The sequence below is a fragment of the Cavia porcellus genome, unplaced genomic scaffold (assembly GCF_034190915.1).
Source record: "Cavia porcellus strain 051 isolate PalLab524CR breed Dunkin Hartley unplaced genomic scaffold, mCavPor4.1 scaffold_23, whole genome shotgun sequence".
Lineage (NCBI taxonomy): Eukaryota > Metazoa > Chordata > Mammalia > Rodentia > Caviidae > Cavia > Cavia porcellus.
The window spans coordinates 41,624,873-41,646,415 of NW_026947506.1; the positions used below are offsets into that span (position 1 = coordinate 41,624,873).

Genomic DNA, 21,543 nt, shown 5'->3' on the forward strand with positions numbered 1-21,543 from the left:
TTCGCCTTGGGACACTCCAGGCCCGGCCAGCCACCTCCACCTTCCCCTGCGGTTGCCTGGCTCTACCCCTAAGGTTAGGTGGGGACAGGCTGGGGCCACCAGTCAGCTCCATGGACAGGGACCTCGCCTCTGATCACCTGCCAGCTTTGGAGCCAGAAGAAGAAAGGTCGACGTTGATCTGCACTTGGGGGACCCTTCCCCCGCCTAAACTTCTGATTCCAGCCTAGGCTGACTCTAGAAGGGATTGAACATTTCCCCAGGTATGTGTGTGAGTGAGTGTGTGTGTGTATCTGTGTGCATACCATTTCCCACTGGGCAGACAGGGAATTTTCATGATCTGGGCCCCTTCTGATAGCTACATTCTATGATTCTGCAACTCTAACTTCAGCCACTTGATGAACACTTGTGCCATGAACCACTGTGAAATACATTCTGGGTCCTGCCCTGAGGCTCCATAGTATAGATGCAGAAAACAGTCTTCATAATAGCTGCTGCACTGACTGTGGCACTTTGGGCTAAACCATTGGTAAACGTTAGCCCATTTAATCAAGCTACACCTGTAGGAGGTAACTACCTTATGGACCCCATTTTATAGATGAGAACAGCAAGGCTTAGCGGCTTCTTCTATTCACTATTCTGACCTGTCTGCCCTGGAAAGAGACCTCAGGTGACTCAAGTCACTTGGGAAGGGTGGAGAAGGGATGCAAGAGATTTAGAGAGCCACGGTCACCTAGGACAGGGATGGACAAAGGCTCCCCTTAGCCAGCATCCCCAGGGTAGGAGGCACAAGAGGATTGGGGAGTCATTCTGAAGCTGGTGGGTGAGGCTGGCTTCACTAGGGCCCCTGGGGTCAGTGGAGATTTGAAGTCCATGGAGGTCAGGTTCAGAGTGTTTTTCCTCACTCTTGAGTCTGAGGCCTGGTGACAGAGCAGGGGCACCTGAGGATTCCTGGCAGGATCTCTGGAAGTTGTTTGTCCCCAAGGCTGCTCCCAGGGTGGAGACTGACCTGGCCTGGGGAGGAGGGGCAGCATCCCACAGCCTGAGAGTAGGGGAAAACCTAGGAAGCTGTGTGTTCCCCACACTGCAAGCCTGGCCTGTGGCTGTCCCCCTCCTCACAGCCCTTAGTTCCCATCTCCCAGCTGTCCCCAGTCTAGGCAAGGGAGGACAAAAGCTGATTATTCCATGGAGGGCCATCCTGGGCCCCATGAATGGGGCATTGAAACTCTTGTGTCTGCATCCAGATATGTTTTCAGCTGCTACCTAAGCAGACTGCGTGCCAGGGTGGAGAGAAGCCAGGGGCAGACGGCCATGGGGCTGGGGGTCCTTAGGGAGGGGCACCTAGTTCCAGGCACCTCGCTCATGATAAACCTGAAGCAGAAGTGTCCTCCCACCACCTCCTGCTGCAGCGCCCAGCAAGGTGTTGCTCCAAGCCTGAACAAGCCACGGAAGCCTGGCCCTGCCAACTCTGGCCTCAGCTATATTTCCCATCTCTGCTTCCTCTCTGCCCCTCATTATCTGGGGGTCCTGAGAATCTCATCAGCCTCTGAAGCAGCCTGTCCCCCACCAACCAATCCACTGTCTGCATGCCTAGCATCACATTCTTGTTAAAGTCTGCAGGAGAGGGGACATGCAGGGCTCCAGGTGCTGGCTACATGGTGTGAATGTTTGCTGAGCTCTGCACTTAGGATGTGTGCACTTGTTTGCTTTTTTTTTTTTTGTCTTTTTCATTTTTATCGGTACCGGGGATCGAACTCACAACCACCTGCTTGCAGAGCTAAACCCCCAGCCCTGTTTTTATACCATATGCTTTATACCATATGCTTTTATACCATAATTCAAAAGTTATTTTTAAAAAAATCTTGGGCTCAGGTGTGTCAGCACTCTTTGTAATGCCAGCATTCTGGGAGGCTGAGGCAGGATGATGGCCATGAGTTCTAGACCAGCCTGGGCTATGCAGCGTGACACTATCTCAAAAAACAAACAAAATCAAAAACTTCCTTAATATATTTTTTCTTTACAGTGACTCACTAATTCTGATTTAAATTTATTTTAAAGGGAAACTTTATATTGTTCCAATAAATGCAAAACCAGAGTGCTTTGCCTTAAATACAAAGCAAAAAAAAAAAAAAAAAAATCCATGAAAATAAAATAAATAAAGGCCTGAGATTTGGCTCAGTGGCATAAGCATCTGCTGACAAGAGTGAGGTTGTGAGTTCAATCCCCAGTATAAATATATATATATATATAATCCCTAAGATTTTTTTTTATCAGTACCAGAGATCAAACTCACGACTGCCTGCTTGCTTATGCCACTGAGCTAAATCCCCAACCCCTATAATCCCTAAGATTAAGTGGGTTAATTAAGTGCCACTTGTGGCACTGACCACACTGCAGGGCTCGAGGCCCTGAGGATAAACTCTGAATCATTGGGACTCTCACAACCCTGTTGGGACACCCTGCCCAACCTCATCTCCCACCCCTTACCTCCTTCTGATCCATGGCTCAGGCCAAACCTAACTCCTCATTAGTTCCGGCCACACCCCATCTTTTTCTCAGCTCCTAGCTGGCATCAGCGCCTTTGCTTCCACTGGGATTATCAAAGCCAATGCATGCCCCCGAAACAGGTGTCTCCAGCTGACAGCACACACTGCCATCTTGAATTCCAGATGTTCCAGCTGTGACTTTGCCAGACCCCTTGATGGGACCATCTGAAAGCCCATCCGCTGGCTGGGTACACAAGGAAGCAGAGATTGGAATCAGAATCCTCGGGCCCCAGCCTGATGAAATGAGCATGGGGTGGAGGCCTGAGGATGGGGGTGCTGCCCCTTTGCCTCTGCCCCCAGCCCTGTCCTTCCTCCTCCTCCTGCCTCTGGGTGAGTGTCCCAACCAGCCCGTGCTGTTTCCTCCTTCTAGCTCTGTTTGCTGGTGGGAGATGGGTTGTGAAGGAGCTAGATTCCAGGGCCCTCTGACCCTGGTCTGGGTTGATGACACTAAGTGTCTGAGTTTGGGGAACAGAGGGCTCAGTATTGGAGATGAGAGCTAAATGTCACCGCGAATGGGCAGTTAGGAGACACCAGAAACAGGGAAGGAAGGGAAGTGGTGGGCTCACCAATGGCTGCTGGCAAGGCAGCTGGTAGAATCCATGGCAGTGAACCACCTAGAGACTGTCCTAATTTAAGAAAAAAGAAGATGGGTCTGGTGTGGCACAAACCTGTAATACCAGCACTGAAGGAAGCTGAGGCAGGAGAATGGCAAGTTCAAGTCCCACCAGGGCAATTTAGTGAGACTCTCTCACAAAAAAACATAAAAAAAGGGGTTGGAGATGTAGCTCTATGGTAGAGCACCCTGGTTCAATCCTTAGTACCACCAAAAAATAAATAAATACATAATAAAAAGTAGTCAAAAGGGGGCTGGGAGCCAACCTAGAATACATAACAAGATCCTGTCTCAAAACAAACACAGGGATTGGTGATGTGACTCATTGGTGGAGTTCTCCCCTTGTATGCACAAGGCCCTGGGTTTGATCCCCAGCACAAGACACAAACACACAGGGGCTGGGGTGTGGCTCATGGTGCAAAACTTGCTGGTCAGAAGACACTAGAAGGCTCTATGGAGAGGCTCAGCTGCTGGGACTCAGGTAGTGGGAACCTAAGGAATTGTACAATAAAGACAGGCAGTTCTCTGTCTCACATAGATTTTTGTTTGTCCTGGGCATTGAACCCGGGCCTCTGTATTGAGCTACAGCCCCAACCCTTCTGAGACAAACCTTGCTAACTTGCTAAATTGCAGAGGCTGGGCTTTAATTTGCAATCCTCCTGCCTCAGCCTCTCACGGTGCTGGGATTACAGACATGTGCCACAGAGCCCAGATCTTGCAGATCTTTCTGAAGTGGCCTGTGGCTCTCTTCCCTTCAAGAAAGAATGATGGGGTCAGAGAAGTTGACCTCAACACATCCAAAAGGCACTGGTGAATTTTGGAAAGACTGGAGCCAGAGGCGAGGGTGACAGCAAGAACCATGGGGGAGGGAAGGCTGTGTTCCTGGGACCTGGCAGCCAGGGATGGGTGGAGGGGCCACGCTCTTCCTCACTTTGTTTCAGCCAGTGCCCTGCAGCCCACTCTGCTGCCCTTGCCAGGTAGGTGCCCGCCCCTCCCTCCTGCTCCCTACCCTGTCTCCAGGTGGTCCTCTGGCCACGAGCGACCTCAGGGAGTACAGAGCCCTCATCACTCCCAACATTCCCCTCCAAACACCACTACAGTCTCCCCATTTCACAGAAGGCACTGATCCTAAGGCTCCCCAGGCATCCTATGAGCTGACATATAGGGACCCCTGGTGTCAGCTCCACCCTCTTTGCAGAGCTGAGGCTGGTAGGGGGCCCCAGCCGCTGCCGAGGACGCCTGGAAGTCCTGCACAGTGGCTCCTGGGGCAGCGTATGTGACGATGACTGGGACGTGGTGGACGCCAATGTGGTGTGTCGTCAGCTGGGCTGTGGCCTGGCACTGCCTGTGCCAAGACCCCTTGCCTTTGGCCAGGGCAGGGGCCCCATCCTGCTGGACAACGTGGAATGCCGTGGGCAGGAGATGGCGCTGAGCGAGTGTGGCAGCCGGGGCTGGGGTGTCCACAACTGCTTTCACTACGAGGATGTGGCCGTGCTGTGCAATGGTGAGCAGAGGCCCGGGACCTCTGGAGGGCAGACAGATGGTGACAGGCAGCAGGCAGTAGGGACTTCCCACTATCCAACAATTCCATGCAGACCTAGGCAGAAGCTGCACCTTCTACTGCTGGAAAAGAGGCTCTGACCTCTTGAGTGGCTAGAGGATCTGAGTGCAGGCACCTATTTTGTGGCGTAAAATGGAGAACAGAAAGATCCCTGAATCCTTCTTTCCACCTTGCTTCCTATCCCAGAATTTTTGCCCACCCAGCCACCAACAAGGAAAATGTTAACTGGCAGAGCGCCCCCTACAACTCCCCAGAATGGGAGAGGTAAGTAAGGGGAATGTAGGACCATGATGGCATCTCCTGGGTCTGAGAAGTCTCTCACTACTCAGTGGAAAGATACAGGTTACAAATGAAAGGCTAAGAGTGAGGAAAACTGGGGGAGGGGTCATAACAACAATGACAGTCTCCAGGCTGATGCTCCTGATGCCAGCACAATGGGAGGCTGAGGCAGGATTATTCAATCGAGTCTGTGCAATTTAGTGACCCTGTCTCAAAATAAAATTTAAAGCATTGGGTGTGGTGGTACATGCCTGTAATCCCAGCACTTGGAAGTAGAGGCAGGAGAATCATTTCGAGTTTGAGACCAGCCCGGGCTACAAAGTGAGCTCAAGGCCAGCCTGAATTGTACAGTGAGACCCTGTCTCAGAAAAAGACTAAATAAATAAAATTTAATAAAGGGCTGTGGATGTAGTTTGATGTTAGAGCACTTATCTAGCATACAGAAAGCACGGTATGCGGAGCAGAGGAGGAAGAGAGTCGTATCAGGCAGGCTTGAATTTTTTTCTTTTTATAGGCCTGCATCTTGAAAGGTGAGATTTTCTTCTAGGTAGTAGTAAATAACAAAACAGCACATCCTAGCCCTCCCTGAGAGTGGAGACAAGGGAAGTGAGGGCTGGTTTTTAGCTTTTTGAGAGTCTCACTATGCAGTTCATACTGGCCTTGAGCTCACTTTGTAGCCCAGACTCATCTCAAATTTTCAAGTCATTCTGCCTCAGCCTCCCAAGTGCTGAGATTACAGGCATGTGCCACTAACCGGGGCTATGAGGACTGGTTTTAGACAGAACTGACTTTTACAGTTGGCTGCATTCACCAGCCAGCCGCGAGGTGGCAGCGCCTCTGGGGTTTGGGAACCTGAGGCACACAGCACTTTAGATGGGGCGGGGGAGCTAGTACAGAAATTGGGCAGCAGGGCGCTTTGGGAGATGCTTCCTGTCCCGGCCCCCATCACAGGTGAAGGCAGCGTGCGCCTGATTGGGGGTGCGGGCCCGTGTCAGGGCCGAGTGGAGATCCTGCACAGCGGCGTGTGGGGCACGGTGTGTGACGATGATTGGGGGCTGCCGGATGCCGCCGTGGTCTGCCGCCAGCTGGGCTGCGGGACGGCCTTGGCTGCCACCACCAACGCCTTCTTCGGCTATGGCACAGGACACATCCTGCTAGACAACGTGCACTGCGAAGGCAGTGAGCCCCGCCTGGCAGCTTGTCTCAGCCTGGGCTGGGGCGTGCACAACTGCGGCCACCACGAGGACGCGGGCGTGCTTTGCGCAGGTGCAGGTTAGGGGCGTGGCCGGGGCGGGGTGTGGTCGCGGGGCGGGGCCGGGGCGGGGCCGGGGGCGGCCTGGGAGAATGCTAGCTGAAGTTTGGTTGGAGGGTGCGTTGGCTTCCTTGATGATTACCAGAACTCAAGGAAGGTTCCAAAATGACTTACATTATTTCAGTAATGCTATAAAAGATGCTTCACAGTACCCCAGTACTGCTGGTCACACACTCCACAGCTGTTACACTGCAGCATGGCTCCACTGAGAATGCTTCCACAATTTTCTAGTAGTTTCCAAGAATTCTTCATGGATTACTTTAGACAAAGTAACTAGACTCTTGAACTGTTTCAGAGTCAGTTCAGAATCACCTAGCACATACTTATATTCTTTTCTATTGGATTTCTCCAATTTGGGAAGTGTTCTCAGCAAAGGGGACTCCAGGGGCCAATAAAGACATTTCATAAAGGATATTTTACAAGCTAGCACAAACCAAGGGTCTCATCTCCATTTATGGGTGGAAAAATTGAGGGCCAGAGAGGCAAAACCTTAACCTAGCCTCACACCCTGAGACACAGAGCCACAGGTTGATCTTGCTACTGGCTCGAGCATTCCCCTTGCCCTTCCTAGCACTATTTTAGCTGGAAGATGGGATGAGTCCTGTTTTGCAAGTTCCTGGGGATGGGTTTGCTCTTCCTTGATGGGTGCCCTTCTGCATCTCCATGTCCTGGGCACACTAGGCTTCTGAGAACACCGGACATTGGGGGAAATGACCACAGCACTGTGAAAGCCCTGCATAAACCGGGAAGTGTGTACTGTACATTCATAAGCACAAATGAATGGGCCAGGTGTTTAGTTCAGCAGTGTAAGTGCCAGCCTGGCAAGCAGGCAGTCGTGAGTTTAATCCCCAGTACCAAAAAAAAAAAAAAAAAAAAAAAAAAAAAGGAAAGACAGCCTTCATAAGCACAAATAAATTACCTCTTGGATCCCAGCTAGGGCTGAGGCCCGAGCCTGAAAGTAAAATCTGTTGTCTTCTGGGAAACCCTCTTCTTTGCCCCTGCCCTGGCTGACTAGGAAGCTGCACCTCAGCGTCTGACACTGTTGTCTTTTCTCTGGCTCTAGTCCTGGGCCCCCCAACTCTCACAGCACTGCCACCCTCGGCCACAAGAGAGGACGGGTCCTGGCACACAGAGCCAGCAGGTGAACAGCTTGCCCTCTAGGCTGGAATGGCAGGGATGAGGTGGGTGGGCTGGGAACAGGAGGCTGTGCTGGATCCACAGGAAGGTAGCCCTAATGGGCCAGGGCTTGTGACCAGATGGTAAAGAGGTGGGTGAGAGAACAGATAAGCAGATGAAGCAAGGATGGAACCCAGAGATCTAAAATGTTCAGAGGAATGAGAGGAGGTATAAAAGATTTCTTCAAAGTGCTCAAGTCAAATTTGGGGCTGATGCTTAGATTGGGAATTGAGAAGCCCTATGAGAGGTTGAGATGAGGTATGAATCAAGGTTTAAGTGTGGAGCTATCACTGAGATTAAAATAAGGATAATAGTGGGTGGTACTGTAATCCAGAACTCCAAAGGCTGAGGTAGGAGTTTAAGGCCTGGCTAAGCTAGAGTGAGTTCAAGGCTAGCCTGAACTATGTAATGAGACCCTGTCTTTAAAAATAAATAGAATATGGATAACGGTTGGGTGTGGAGGCACATGACTATAATTCCAGCTCTCCAGGAGGCAGGCAGGATTGCAAGTTTGAGCCATTATGAGTTTGGGTAATTCAGTGACTTAGCAATACGGTCTCCAAAAACGGGAATGTAGCTCAGTGTGAAGGCCCTGAATTCAACCCCCAGCATCCGATAAATATGGGCAAATGCCTGGAATTAGAATTCGGCTCATAGGTTCCACAGGAGTGCCAGGTAACTCGATTCTGAGATTAAGACTGCGAATACAGGTGGGACTTTTATCAGTAGGGGTGGCCCTGTCCTACTACAGAAATGTAATTTTTGAAGGCTCTAGCTGCCTTCTCTGTCTCTGCAGCTACAGGAGTTGGTGCTCACCCCTCTGGGGAGACGACACTGCTCACCACAGCTGCCTGGGCCTTGGGGAAGAAAAGTAAGTTGCACAGCTGGGGCCCGTCGGGGGTGGAGGGTGGGAGCGGGTGGGGCCGGGGCTCTGTCTGGGAGCTGGCCGCCCCAGCCCAGCCCCTCTGGCCGTGGGCCTGTGCGCCCCGCAGGCGGGCGGCTACGGCTGGTGGGCGGCCCGGGCCCGTGCCGCGGGCGCGTGGAGGTGCTGTACGCCGGGGGTTGGGGCACCGTGTGCGACGATGACTGGGACTTCGCGGACGCGCGCGTGGCCTGCCGCGAGGCGGGATGCGGGCCCGCGCTGGGCGCCACGGGGCTCGGCCACTTCGGCTACGGCCGCGGCCCCGTACTGCTAGACAACGTGGGCTGTGCGGGCACGGAGGCCCGCCTGAGCGACTGCTTCCACCTGGGCTGGGGCCAACATAACTGCGGCCACCACGAGGACGCCGGCGCACTATGCGCAGGTGAGGAGGTTTCGAAGGATGACCACTTAGGCTGCGCCCACCAGGAAAGGTGGGGCGGGGTTGCGTCAGCACGCACGTCGGAGCGTGTGGGCGGGACCTTGTTGGGCACGCAGTGCGGCGAGGGCGGGGTCCTACGCAGCACGTACTGCGGCATGGGTGGGACGGGGTCTGCGTGAGGGTTCTTTGCTGCACTACTGCGGGAGCGGTCCGCTGAGACGAGCTCCGCGGCAGCGTGTGTGCTCTGCGGCTGCGCAGTACTGGGGCGGGGCCGGAAGGGAGCGCCCTCTGCAGTGGGAGAGCAGGGCGGGCTTGAGGGTGGGGCGTATGGCGAGGAGCGGTTAGATCCTTGAAGGGCAGAGCCGCTTGCTTCCTGCTGAGTCAAAGGACTACAGGGCTGTAGTATAAGGACCTCTGGGAGGTCTTCGTTTACTGCGCTAGCCTGTGACCCGATGGGAGGAGTCGATGCAAAGAGCGTGTTTGCTCAATCTGGCAGGACTTTGTAAAATACTGTTCGTTGATTGTTACCCACTCTTATCTGCCGTTCAGGGTTAGTGGGCTCTATACCCTCCTGAAAGACTTGGCCAAAAAGGGCCAGGCCACAGCTTCTGTCTTGGGCCCTAGGGTCAAGTTAACACAACTTTATTTTTTAGTACTGTGATTGAACTCAGGGCTTTGGCGCTGAGCTGCATCCTCGGCCCTGTTTTTTATTTTATTTTACTACGTCCTATTTTGCTCAAGCTGAGCTCAAATTTAAAATCCTCCTTGGCTCAGCCTTCTGGAGTGCTGGGATTGCAGGTGGGCTCCACCACACCTGGCTCACAGCCTCCCCTTTTAATCTAAGAGAAGCAGGAAGCTGTGCTTCAGAAATCTGTGAAATCCTGTGTGTCCCTAGAAATGCTTGACCCTAAGAAATATCTTACCCAGTGTGACCACAGTCTTTTTTTCTCTGTCCTTTCTGAGCAAGGCCCAGAGGAGCAAGTCCAGCAGGACGGTTCTGAGACCACCCGGGCGCCCACTCCTCATCCAAGGGATGGTAGGTACCCACAGCTGTCTGAAAATGAGGTAGGGACACCAGGATGAGATGAGATAGACCTTGTTTCTTTGAGACAGAGTTTTTTTTTTTTTTTTTTTTTTTTTTAATTAAGGAGAAAAAAAGCAGAGAAAGGGTACAAGTTATACAGATTTACAGAAAAAAAATAAACAGGAAATCACTAGTTAATGGATTACATATTGTCATCTTAGAAATAATTGTTCAAGTCACAAAATTAAAGCTTGTAAAGTGGACATTCCAACAGAGACTGCAAACAGTTCTGTTCAATGATCCAACAAAATTCAGTGATATCATTATCTATCTTATGCATTTATATATACATGCAGTTATATTGATTAGAGCACTTTCTTTTCCTCTCTTTTGTACAATAACAATTACCCATTTTGGGTTTTGTTGCTCCCACAGTTCTTATTACTTTTTTGGAAGGGAGTAGAACCAAATGTGACATAACAGAACAGAGTCAATCAAATCAAAAGGGTGGACATAATACATAATGTAAAAGCATAATACAAGGTGATCAACAATGGTTACCATAATGCCTCCCGCTATCTCTAATAGAATTGCCTATATCATTAGTTATAATAAAATTGAACAAAACAGTAAAGAACAAAACCGACAAAACCAAAACATTGGAGACATTATAGGTCTTCAAAAGTAGATAATAGTCAACGAGAATGGGCGTTATAATGAATCTCAGTATCTTCACAGCTGTTGCTTAAACTTTCGAACCTGGTACTATCAAGCAAAACAGAGTAGGGGGACATCAGTCAAAAACAAGATGGTGAGAGTAATACAGGGCTTTAAATCAAGATAATGGAAAGTCAAAGTGGGTTATTGTAATATATCCTGCTATTTTTAATTTATTTTTCCCTTAATGAGACAGTCTTGATATAGTTCAGGCTGGCCTCGAATTAACTGTAATTCTGCTGCCTTAGTCTTTCAGCGTGGTGGGGTCACAGGTGTTCGCTAGCATTCCCAGCTGTAGTAGCCCATCCTAATTTAGCTTCATTTGTCTGAACTCATGGAGTCCTCCAGGGCAATGCTGTCTCCCAGCACTACCCTTCACTGCCTGTAGCCTAGCTAGAAAGTGGTCTTTTCTAACCCAGGCTTGCCCTCCCCACAGGACACCTACGTTTGGCCAGTGGAACCCACCGATGTGAGGGCCGTGTGGAGCTCTTCCTAGGGCAGCGGTGGGGCACCATTTGTGATGATGCTTGGGACATGCGAGCAGCCAGTGTCCTGTGCCGCCAGCTGGGCTGTGGCCAGCCCTTGGCAGCCCCTGGTGAGGCCCACTTTGGCCCAGGCCGAGGCCCTATCCTCCTGGATAATGTCAAGTGCCGTGGGGATGAGAGCACCCTGCTGCTCTGCTCCCACATCCGATGGGATGCTCACAACTGTGACCACAGTGAGGATGCCAGCGTCCTGTGCCAGCTGTCATGACCCAGCTGGCTCTGCAGACCAGCTCTACTTTGGGGAGCCGAATGTCACCTGGCCCTCCTCTTCCAGGAAGCCCTCCTTCCCCAGGAAGCCATCCTCCTTCAGGAGGGTCTCCCCCTGTGACTTTTGCAGTTTAGGCAGCTCCTCCTTCCCCATGTTCAGGAAGAGAGGCTGCCCAGGCAGGGTGGTCCTGCATGGGGACCTCTACCCCATCAACTTAATTATGTGACCTCAGCCTTTCATCAGCTACTGTGGACTCCACACAATGAATACAACCATGTAGCCAAGACAGAAAACAGAGGGGGATGACCCGCAATTCTTCTCTTCCTGAGACCTCCTATTCCAGTACTCCTGACTCTGCCTACTTGGATCCTGACCCAGGCAGCTCAGCAGTCCTCTGTAAATAGGGTTCTCCCCTCCCTTTCACCTATCACAAGAGGAGACAGGCAAGAGGGACTTGCGGCCCTTTCCTTAGACGCTCAGGAGCTGTGGAAGAGCCTGGGTCATCACCCAGCCCCTCCCAGTGAGGGCCTGGTTTCAGATGGTGCTCGGCTGGACGAGGGGGCTGGAGGGGTCAAAGCAGGGACAGTGGTCCCTCCCAGCAGCAGGAACCATAAGCTGACTTATGCTCCCCCAACCACAGTGCCTCCACTTTGCAATGACAAAGAAGCCTGGGGCCTGTAGCCACCGTACATAGGTGCCAAGTCAATAAAGCATTGTCCACGTCTTTTACTGAGCTCATTGTTTCAGCAGCAGTGCATTATTTGTGGCAGGATTCTCTAGAGGAAACCAGTTCAGGGATGGAGGGCAGCAGCCCAAGAGCATCCTCAGGGAGCTCTCACAGGCCAGGCACATCCTGGAAACGCTGACTCACTGTGGCAGGCCTCCAGGGCCCAGAGGATCCCCTGGACCAGGTCCTCTTGTCTTTTACATTTGCAGACACTGAAATCCAGCAAAAAAGGAAGGATTTGCTCAAGGTTGTCTTGCAAGGTAGCAGAGGTAGCAGGGTCACCAAGACACAAATTTCTTGAGAGGACGCAGGAAGGGAGATAGGAAACAAAACAGGTGTTGGGGGCAAGAGGTTCTTGCTGGAGCTGCTCTCTTGGCCCTAGACTGGGTGATTTGCCAATGTTACCCAGCCTGTCAGTGTCACCTGCCCTTCAGGTCCCACCTGCAGGCTGTTGTTGCTGTAACAAATGACCACAGATGACATGAATTGACTGCCTTACAGTTCTCATGGTCACAAGTGTGACATGGGTCTCCTATGCTGAATTCAAGGTGTTAGCAGTTGGTGGCCTTTCTGGAGGCTTAAGCAGAGAAACTATTTGCTGTTTCCCCACTTACAGGATCTGCCTTTGGCGCCTGAGGTTTAGCTCAGCGGCATTAAGTGCCTGCTTGGCAAACTCGAGGTTGTGCGTTCGATCCCTGGTACCCAAAAAAGCAAAAAAAGCTGCATTTACTCTCTGCCAGCTTATGACCTCTATCCAGGAATCACATCACCCTGACCTCTGCTTCCAGCAATTTACCTCTTTGACTTTGTTTCTCTTGTTTTTTGTTTTTCCTTTTTCTGGAAGTGTTTTTTTTTTTTTTTTCTTTTTTCTTTTTATCTTTTTAAGACAGGGTCTCACTCTTGTAGTTCAGGCTGGTCTCAAACTCATAATGGAAAAAAACAGAAGCAACTCACAACAATCTTTCTGCCTCAGCCTCTGGAGTGCTGAGATTACAGGCATGCACTACCATACCCAGTGAGGTACTAGGGATTAAACTCAGTTTTTGGACTGAGCTATATCTCTCCCAAATGTCTTTAAATTTATGTATTTATTTATTTAAGACAGACTCTTGATAAATTTCTAAACTGCCAGAGCTAGACTCAAACTTGCAGTCATCCTGCCTCAGCCTCCTAGAGTGCTGAGATTACAGGTACACACTACCATGCCTCGTTAATCCCATTTGGATAAACCAGGATAGCCTTCCTTTTTCAAGATCCTTCATTTAATCCCATCTGCAAAATCCCTTTAACCATATAATGTTACTTGTTCACAGGCCCTAGGGATCGGGACGAGGACATCATGGGGTCACTACTTGTCCTCTCTCAGCCTCAGCCAAAGAGTGAAGTGGACACTTTGGTGTCAGATTCTATCAATTTCTGACAGGAATGACTTTGTTTCCATTTACCAAGGAGCTGAGATCCACTGTCACCAAGGGACGGGGACTGAAAGGATGACAGATGGGAAAATGTTTCTTTGCTATCTAAGCAAAACCCTCTCACCAACATTCACTGATCCTCACAGCAGCCCTGTGGAGGAGGTACTATGTTATTGTCCCATTTTACAGACTAGAAGACCTGAGGTTGAAGGAGAAAATGATTTGTCTAAATTTGCATGGTATAGCCAGAACAGGCATGGATCCTGCTTTTTTTTTTTTTTTTGGTACTGGGGATTGAACTCACAACCTCGAACTTGCCAGGCAGGTGCTTATGCTGCTGAGCTAAATTCCCAGCCCTTCTGGTGCTTTTTTAAACATTTGTTTTTGTAAAGCCGGATGTGGTGGCTCACTCGTGTAATTCCAGCACTCAGGAGGCTGAGGCAGGAGGATCATTGGGAGTTCAAGACCAGCCTAGGCTACAAAGTGAGCTCAAGGACAGCCTGAACCTGAACTGCACAGTGAGACCCTATCTCAAAAAAGACAAAAAAAAAAAATTGTTTTTGTGATACTGGGAATTGAATCTTGTATCTTTGTACTTATCTACATCCTGAATCTTTTTTTTTTTTTTTTTTTTCAGATAGGTCACTGAAAAGTCACTGAATTGGGCTGGGGATTTAGTTCAGCAGCATAAGCACCTGCCTTGCAAGCACATGGTCATGAGTTCGATCCCTAGTACCTATTTAAAATAAATAAAGTCAATGAATTGCCTAAGCTGGCCTCAAACTTGTGATCCTCTTGCCTCAGAGTGCTGGGATCACAGGTGGGCACCTAGCGGTAATGCTTATTAATAGCAGTTACCAACATTGAATATTCTTTACCTTCCTGGCACAAGGTAGATGCGCATTTCTGTATATTTTCTTGTTGCGGCAATGGCCCAGGCCTCATGCATGCTAGGCAAGCACTCTATCCCTGAGCTACACCCCCATTCCCTACTCACTGTTTCATTCAGCACACTTTGGTGCTCTCTCTGCCAGGGCCACCTGGGGTTAAGCACATGGATAAATAAGATTAGGCTTTGCCAGGTGTGGTGGTACACACCTGAAATCACAGAACTCTGGGAGGCTGAGTCAGGAGGATCACAAGTCTGAGCCCAGTCTGGACAATTTAGCAAGACTCTCTCAAAATAAAAAAATGGACTGAAGATGTAGCTCAGGGCAAAGGCCTTAATCCAATCTCCAGTACTATGCAACAAAACAAAAAGCTGGATATGGTGGTGTATGGTTCTAATTCCAGCACTTGGGAAGCTAAGACAGGAGGATCATTGAGAGAGTTCCATGCCCATCAAGGCTACATACTGAATTCAAGGGCAGCTTGAACTACATAAATGAGAACTTGTCTCAAAAAAAAAAAAAACAAAAAGCAAAACAAAATTTTAAAAAAGGGCTTTTGCCAATAAGAAAGTCACAGAATAATCTTGTGTTAACTGCGAGTGACTTACTCTCTCCTGAAACTCAGCCTCCCCCACTGGTAACTCTGTCACCCAGATCTAAATTTTAGTTCCCTGTTGATGAGTAGTACTCTAACATCATCCAGAAACTTGGGCAGAAACCTATTATCCTCAACAATTCCCAGCCTCAATGACTAATCACAAGGTCCTCTTTATTCTTGTAACCCTGCTGGAATCTGTCCCTTTTTTTTTTTTTTTTTGACAGGGCTTTACTATGCAGTTCAGGCTGGCCTTGAACACTGTAACCCAGGCTAGCCTCAAAATCAGCCATCCTCCTGCCTCAGCCTCCCAAGTGCTGGGATTATGTCCCTTCTCTCTATTCCCACATTTCTTGCCAAGGCCTTATTGTTTCCTGGGTTCTGATCCATTCTCCATGCACAAAAACAGTGAACTTGCTCCTATTTGCAAACACATTGGTGCCACAACCCCTTGTATGGCTTCCTGGTGCTCTTCCTCGGTGCGTTAGCTAAGATCCCAAAGCTCCTGCACAGTCTAGCTCTACTTGTGTTCTCCGCATCATCCCTTGGCCTCTTGCTGCCAAAGTTTAGCCAGGGCAAACTATTTTCAATTCCTCTAATGTCTGGGCTTTCTTCCCACAGAGGGGCCTCTGCACACACTGTTCTCTGTCTGGAATATGTATGACTCTTTCCTCCTTCCCTTAGCCAACTTTCAGTTCACCTCCAGTTTCACTCTGCACTGACAGACCCCAGGAGCCCCCATCCTCAGTGAGTACACTCACCTTGCGTGTCCAGAACACTGCCTGACTTGTATCATCTACCAGCCTGGAGGTGAGGAACTGGGCTGTCCAGCTGTGTCCTGCTCTGTGCCCTGGACCTTACACACAGTGGGTGCCCAAGTAATACTTGTCAAGAGAATAACAGACCTGCACAAATACTTCTGGAGCACCTGCTAGGCCAAGTATTGTGCTGAGCTCTGAGGCCATAGAATAAGACGACACCTAAGCTCAGATATGGCAGGAGGGTCGAAGCAAGTTCAAGGCCAGCCTGGGCAACACAGTGAGTTGATCTCATCTCAAAAAAAAAAAAAAAAAAAAAAAAAAAACTATATCTGGTTCCTGTTTACATGGGATAGAGCTGACCTTTAAGAGAAGAAAATATGGACTGCGTGGGTGAGACCCTGGGTTTGATACCTAACGCCACAAAGAGAAGAATGACAAGCCACTGAACAAATAGACATATCTACATGAGTTGGACATGGCACATGCCTGTAATCCCAGCACTCTGGGAACTGAGGCAGGAAGATCACAAGTTCCTGTCCTGCTTGGGCAGTTTCGCAAGACACTGTCTCAAAAGGGTAGGGGAAAAAGGCTCTGAGTTCAACCCCCCAATATAAGAAAAAAAAGTCATATAAAGAAATAACTTAGAGCTGGGGATTTAGCTCAGTGGCATAAACATCTGCCTTGCAAGTGCACGGTTGTGAGTTCAATTCCTGGTACCGATTAAAAAAAAAAAAGTAACTTGTGCTACAAATTAAGTGGTGCTATGGACATGCAGAGGGTCTAGAAGGAAAAAAGAAAAAGAAAAGGATGGATGGATGGATAGATAGATTTGACTGCTGTGATGACATATACCTGTAAGCCCATCACTTGGGGGGCTTAAGCAAGACGGATCACTGCAATTTGAGGCCAGCATGGACTACAAGGGAGACCCTGTCTTAAAAAAAGGGTGGGGGGGGCAGGTGTTTAGCTCAGTGGCACAAGTACCTGCCTGGTAAGCGCCAAGTCATGAATTCAAACTCCAGTTTAAAAAAAAAAAAAAAGAACACCCCAAAACAGTGTTGTTAAGGCACAACTACTACATTTAGGGGCTGGGGATTTAGATCAGTGGTATAAGTGCCTGCCTGGCAAGTGCAAGGTCAAGAGTTGAATCCCCTGTACCCCCTCCCCTGCCAAAAAAAGAAAGAAAAGGAGGAAACAGTGACCAGAACAAAAGGATCATGGTAAGAGATGATTCAGAAGGCCAGTGCACTCAGGGCTTTCTAGGATAAGAGGAGGAGCTTATTTTAAGGATGGTAAAAATTCACTGGAAGGGGCTGGGGATTTATCTCAGCGGCATAAGTGCCTGCCTTGCCAAGCGCATGGTTGTGAGTTTGATCCCCGGTACCGATTAAAAAACAAATTCACTGGAAACTGAGATACTCCTCCCATTCTCAACTAATGTCTCTTATTTTTCACCTTGTCAAGGTGAAACAGGTCCAAGGGTCCAGGGCTAGAGAGATACCGCAGGACCAGAGGGGCTGTCTAGTTTGCATGTGGTCCTGGGTTCAATCCCCAGTGTTACACACACACTCACATATGCACCCACAATACTGCCGTCTATCATCTATAGGTAGTTATCATCAAACCAGGATACCCAGCGTTCCTACAACAAATCTCAGAAATTCTCAGGGATTTGGATTCTGCTAAAACCTGCTTCCTGCCTTTTGCTGATTTTCTAAATCTCCCACCTACTTTTGCCTCCTCTGAAACTCTCATTTTTCTCGTTAATTCACTCCCAAAGTACCACCAATGCCCAGGCTGTGTGGACAGCATACTTGGCTGATGAAGTGCAGCAAGGACCCCACAGCCAGAAACTGAGAATTCGATATCCTATTCTTGAATGGCCTAGCGTGTTCGTACCATCTACATCAACCCTCCTGCCCTCACATACTCCCAGATCATTTTCTGGGACATTCTCTACCCTGCCCTCTTTCCTATAGCCTCCTCCTTCCTCCTTTTGGTTTATCTCCTTACTGCTTTTCTCCTTTTGGGTTATCTTTGTACATTCCTTTTTTTCTCCTGCCCTCCTGATATTGAGGATTGAACTCAGAGCCTGGTGCAAGCTAGGCGAACAGTCTAGCTCTAAGCTACATCTCCGGGCCCATTTATTTTCTTTTTCTTCTCTTTTCTTTTTCTTCTTCTTCGTTTCAGACAGGATCCGGTTCAGGTTGGCCTTGAACTCACAGAGTAGTCCCAGGTTGACTTGAACGCCTGGTGATTCTCCTGCCTTAGCCTCCCACGTGCTGGGATTACAGGTATGTGTCACCATACCTAGCTCAGGACTGTTTTGTTTTATTTTAATAATAAGGTTCATTTTGTTTTTGTGAGACAGGGTCTCCAAATCACTAAGGTGTGCCCAGTCTGGATTCCAATTTGTGATCCTCTCATGGTGCTGGGATTACAGGGGTGCACCACCACTTCTGGCTGCTGCTGCTTGTGTAGTCAGGCTGGGGATCTAAAACAGGTCCTCTTGTTTGCTAAGCACACACTGTACCATGGACCTACATGCCCAGCCCAATAACAATTTTATTGAGAGATTACTTCCATGTTATAAAGTTCACCTTTTCCAGAGATTCCATTTGGAGGTTTTTAGTGTATGCCCAGGGCTGTGCAACAATCACCACCATGTGACCACACACTCCCCCAAAGACCTCATACCCATTAGCAGTTATTACCCATTCTCACCTCCCTCCTGTCCCTGGAAACCACTGATTTACTTTCTGTATCAATTTGCTAGGAGAAGACATTTCATACAAATGGACTTCTGAGTCTGGCTTCTTTCACAGAGCATCTTGTCTTCAAGATTCGCCTGTGTCGCAAAGACATATGTGTCTACTGACAAATGAACCGGTCCTGCATATGTGTGACTGGGCACAATGGCACACCATTCAGCGGGAAGGTTTAAACTTGAATCATCTGTAGGAGAATGGATGCAGCTTGAGACCATAATACTAAGAAAAATAAATAAGACCCAGGTTAACTATCACATGGTTTCTCTTACATGAGAAACTCACAGTGTAAATGATTTAAAAAGCAAAATAAATGGTGTGTGGTGGCACATGCATGTAATCTCAGCACTCTGGAGCTGAGGCCCGAGGATCATCATGAGTTTGAGCCAGCCTGGGGAACATACCAAGACCCTGTCTCAATAAAATAAAATACAAAAGGGGCTGGAGATTTAGCTCAGTGGCATAAGCGCCTGCCTTGCAAGCAGGCAGTCATGAGTTGGATCCCCGGTACCGATAAAAAGGAAAAAGACAAAAAAAGTACAAAATAAAAGGCAGTAGGGAAAAGGGAGGTAGACCTTTTGGGAAAGGGATCTAGGGATAGAAGAGAGGAACAAGGAAGAGGAGGAAATAAAAAAGGATCAAGGTGTGATCTATGTACATGCACCAATCCCCCACAAGGAATGTATTCATTATATATGGCAAATGTACTTAAAAAATAATTTATCCACATTGTAATGTGCAGTACCTTTCTTCTGTAATGAAATGTCATTGTATTGATTTACCAAAATGATGTTTATCCATTCCTCTGTTGATGAATACTTGGGTTTTCTAAATTCTTTTAGCTACCAGGATGGAACCCAGGGGCTCCCATGCGAGGCAAGTGCTCGACCCCTGAGCTACACCCTAGCCCCCACCTTGTGATTATCCTGGATAGTGTTGCTGTGAGCGCTGGTGTACAAGTGTGTATCTGAGAGCTTTTTCTGTTCTCTTGGGTGTATACCTGTGAGTGCAATCACTGGGTCTTGTATAACTGTTTAACATGCTGAAGAACCACACTAGTTTTGCACACCAGTTTCCGCCTTTGATTTCCTATCAGCAATTACTAGGGTCCACAGTTCCCAATGTCTTCACATTCTCACCCACACCTGTCATTTTTCTTTTTCATTGTTTTTTGCGACGGGGGTCTCGCTCTGTAGTTCAGGCTGGCCTAGAATTTTCGGTGATCCTCCCACCTCGACCACGCAGGGTGCTGGGATGACAGGTGCGAACCACCAATGTCCCCCTGTGTCCTTTGTACAGAAAAGAAACTAAAGGTCAGCAAGCGGCCGGGGATTTTTCTGGATCATTACGCAAACATCAAGGACCAGGTCCCAGCGTATCCACCTCGGCCCATAAATCCTCATCCTATACCCTAACAGGTCATGGCAGCTGGGCGCGGCGTGGTTTAGCCCTTCCGGGCGGGTTCTGCCCGGCTTTTCTGCTTAGTCATTGCCTCCCCACTGGGCGTCGCGGGGCCGGGCTAGAGACCCGAGAGGAAGTAAGAGACCAACCCAGTGGGACTCTAGGTCACACCCCTGGCTCCGCAGCAGCCTCCTGATTGGAAAGTCTGGGAATAAAGCAGCCAATCACAGCAAACTGCAGAGTGCAGGTGGGGCGGGGCCAAAGGTGAAGGACGTTTCCTCTTGTTTCAAATCCTCCCTTCCCGTCCCACCTCGGAGGTTTTAGAAGCTTCTGGTTAGGTCTCGGGGTGGGGCGGGTCTGGTCAGACGGAGAGTTGATCATTTGGCGCAACCTACACGGAGACTGAAAAGGTTCGAGAAGGTCTCCAAACGTCTGTGTGTAGGCGATCTTTTCTATTTTGATCAGCTACTTCCAGCTTACAAAAAGCGGTTGACATCCCCGCCCATGGAGGGGCTTCGGTGTTTTTCTCTGGTTTTGAGAGACAACTTTTTAATATATATATATATATATATATATATATATATATATATATATATATTTAATCTTTTTGAGACACGGTTTCACTGTGCAGTTCAGTTCACTTTGTAGTCCAGGTCAGACTGGAACGCACAGCGATCCTCCTGCTTTAGCATCCGGAGTGTTGGGATTACCCACACCTGGCTCAGAGAGACCCTTAAAAAGACTTAATTGAAAATCTTACTGAAACCCGAGGCAGAGAGAGAGCGTGCATCGCCCCCTGCGGACATGCGCACTAGACAGGTTTTGGGGATTTTTTTTTTTTTTTTTTTTTTTTTTTGGGTACGGGGAATCAAATACAACCTTGCGCTTGCCAGGCAGGTGCTTATGCCGCTGAGCTGAATCCCCCCCGCCCCCCGGCCACCCAGCCCCTTTTTAAATCTCTAAATATTTATTATTTATTTTAAATTTTATTCCCAGCCTGGTTTTTAATTTTTATTTTAAGATGGGTCTCTAAATTCTCAGCTAGTACTCTATTTACCATTCTTTTGTCTCAGCCTCAGGGTGCTGGAGTGGAATTATAGGCATACACTACTATGTCCAGGTTTTGTCTGTTTTTGTTTCTTGAGACAGACCCTTGCTATATAGCCCAGGTTGGCTTGATTGATTGATTGACTGATTTTGTACCGGGACTCGACCTTGAGGTCTCACGCTTGCCAGGCAGGTGCTGTGTCACTGAGCTCTTTCCCCAGCCTTCCCCGGCTTTATTTAAACTCACTCGATAGCCCAGGTTGACCTCAAATTTGCAGCAATCCTTCTCCTTCGGCCCACTGAGTGCTGGGATTACGATCATACGTCACAATGCTGGTTTATTTATTGTGTTTTTGAGACAGGGCTCACTGTGCAGTTCAGGCTGGCCTTGAGTTCACTTTGCAGCCCAGGCTGCTCTCAAACTCAGAGTGACCCTCCTGCCTCAGCGTCCCAAGTGCTGGGATTACAGGCACACACTACCACGTCTGGACCCCCCCCCCCCTTTTTTTATTTCTTGAGACAGGGTCTTGGCTAAGTTACTAAATTGCCCAAGCTGTGCTCGAATTTGTGAACCTCCTGCTTTAGCCTGCCAGAGTGCTGGAAGTTTAAGAGAGAAGAGAGAGTACTACAGAGAGGTGGGAAAGGGAAGAGAAGGGAGGG

General features: G+C 49.0%; 1 protein-coding gene and 1 long non-coding RNA gene across 7 annotated transcripts in view; one reads left to right on the top strand and one right to left on the bottom strand.

The window, feature by feature from the left end:
• On the top strand, positions 1–16,639 carry Ssc4d (scavenger receptor cysteine rich family member with 4 domains). Of its 5 annotated transcripts, none has more exons than XM_063234281.1 (11): positions 1–260; positions 2,667–2,873; positions 4,098–4,133; positions 4,355–4,660; positions 4,904–4,981; positions 5,948–6,268; positions 7,372–7,449; positions 8,281–8,355; positions 8,477–8,788; positions 9,753–9,821; positions 14,059–16,639. In XM_063234281.1, the coding sequence occupies exons 2-11, from the start codon at positions 2,699–2,701 to the stop codon at positions 14,079–14,081; spliced, it is 1,473 nt and encodes a 490-aa protein (XP_063090351.1). In that variant the 5' UTR covers positions 1–260; positions 2,667–2,698; the 3' UTR covers positions 14,082–16,639. The 5 variants fall into 5 exon arrangements, with proteins under 5 accessions (XP_063090351.1, XP_013008248.1, XP_003470173.1 ...); XM_013152794.2 differs by lacking the exon at positions 14,059–16,639 and adding an exon at positions 10,963–12,012; XM_003470125.4 differs by lacking the exon at positions 14,059–16,639 and adding an exon at positions 10,963–12,012 and having other exon boundaries at positions 5,948–6,262.
• The window catches only part of LOC106027770 (uncharacterized), a 26,246-nt gene continuing 15,550 nt past the window's right edge, over positions 10,848–21,543 (bottom strand). The window contains exon 4 of one of the 2 annotated variants that reach the window (XR_010042365.1): positions 10,848–12,218. This is a non-coding gene — a long non-coding RNA (uncharacterized LOC106027770). Of the gene's footprint in view, positions 12,219–18,214; positions 19,725–21,543 lie in introns of those variants that run through there. The other variant, XR_010042364.1, reaches the window with a different exon arrangement.

Bases quoted from the DNA above. Each gene is read 5' to 3' on its own strand.
- Ssc4d (XM_013152794.2), top strand. From the start codon at position 2,699: ATGGGACCATCTGAAAGCCCATCCGCTGGCTGGGTACACAAGGAAGCA. The intron at 4,134-4,354 runs GTAGGTGCCCGC...CCCTCTTTGCAG, and splicing joins CACTCTGCTGCCCTTGCCAG to AGCTGAGGCTGGTAGGGGGC. The intron at 4,982-5,947 runs GTAAGTAAGGGG...CCCCCATCACAG, and splicing joins AACTCCCCAGAATGGGAGAG to GTGAAGGCAGCGTGCGCCTG.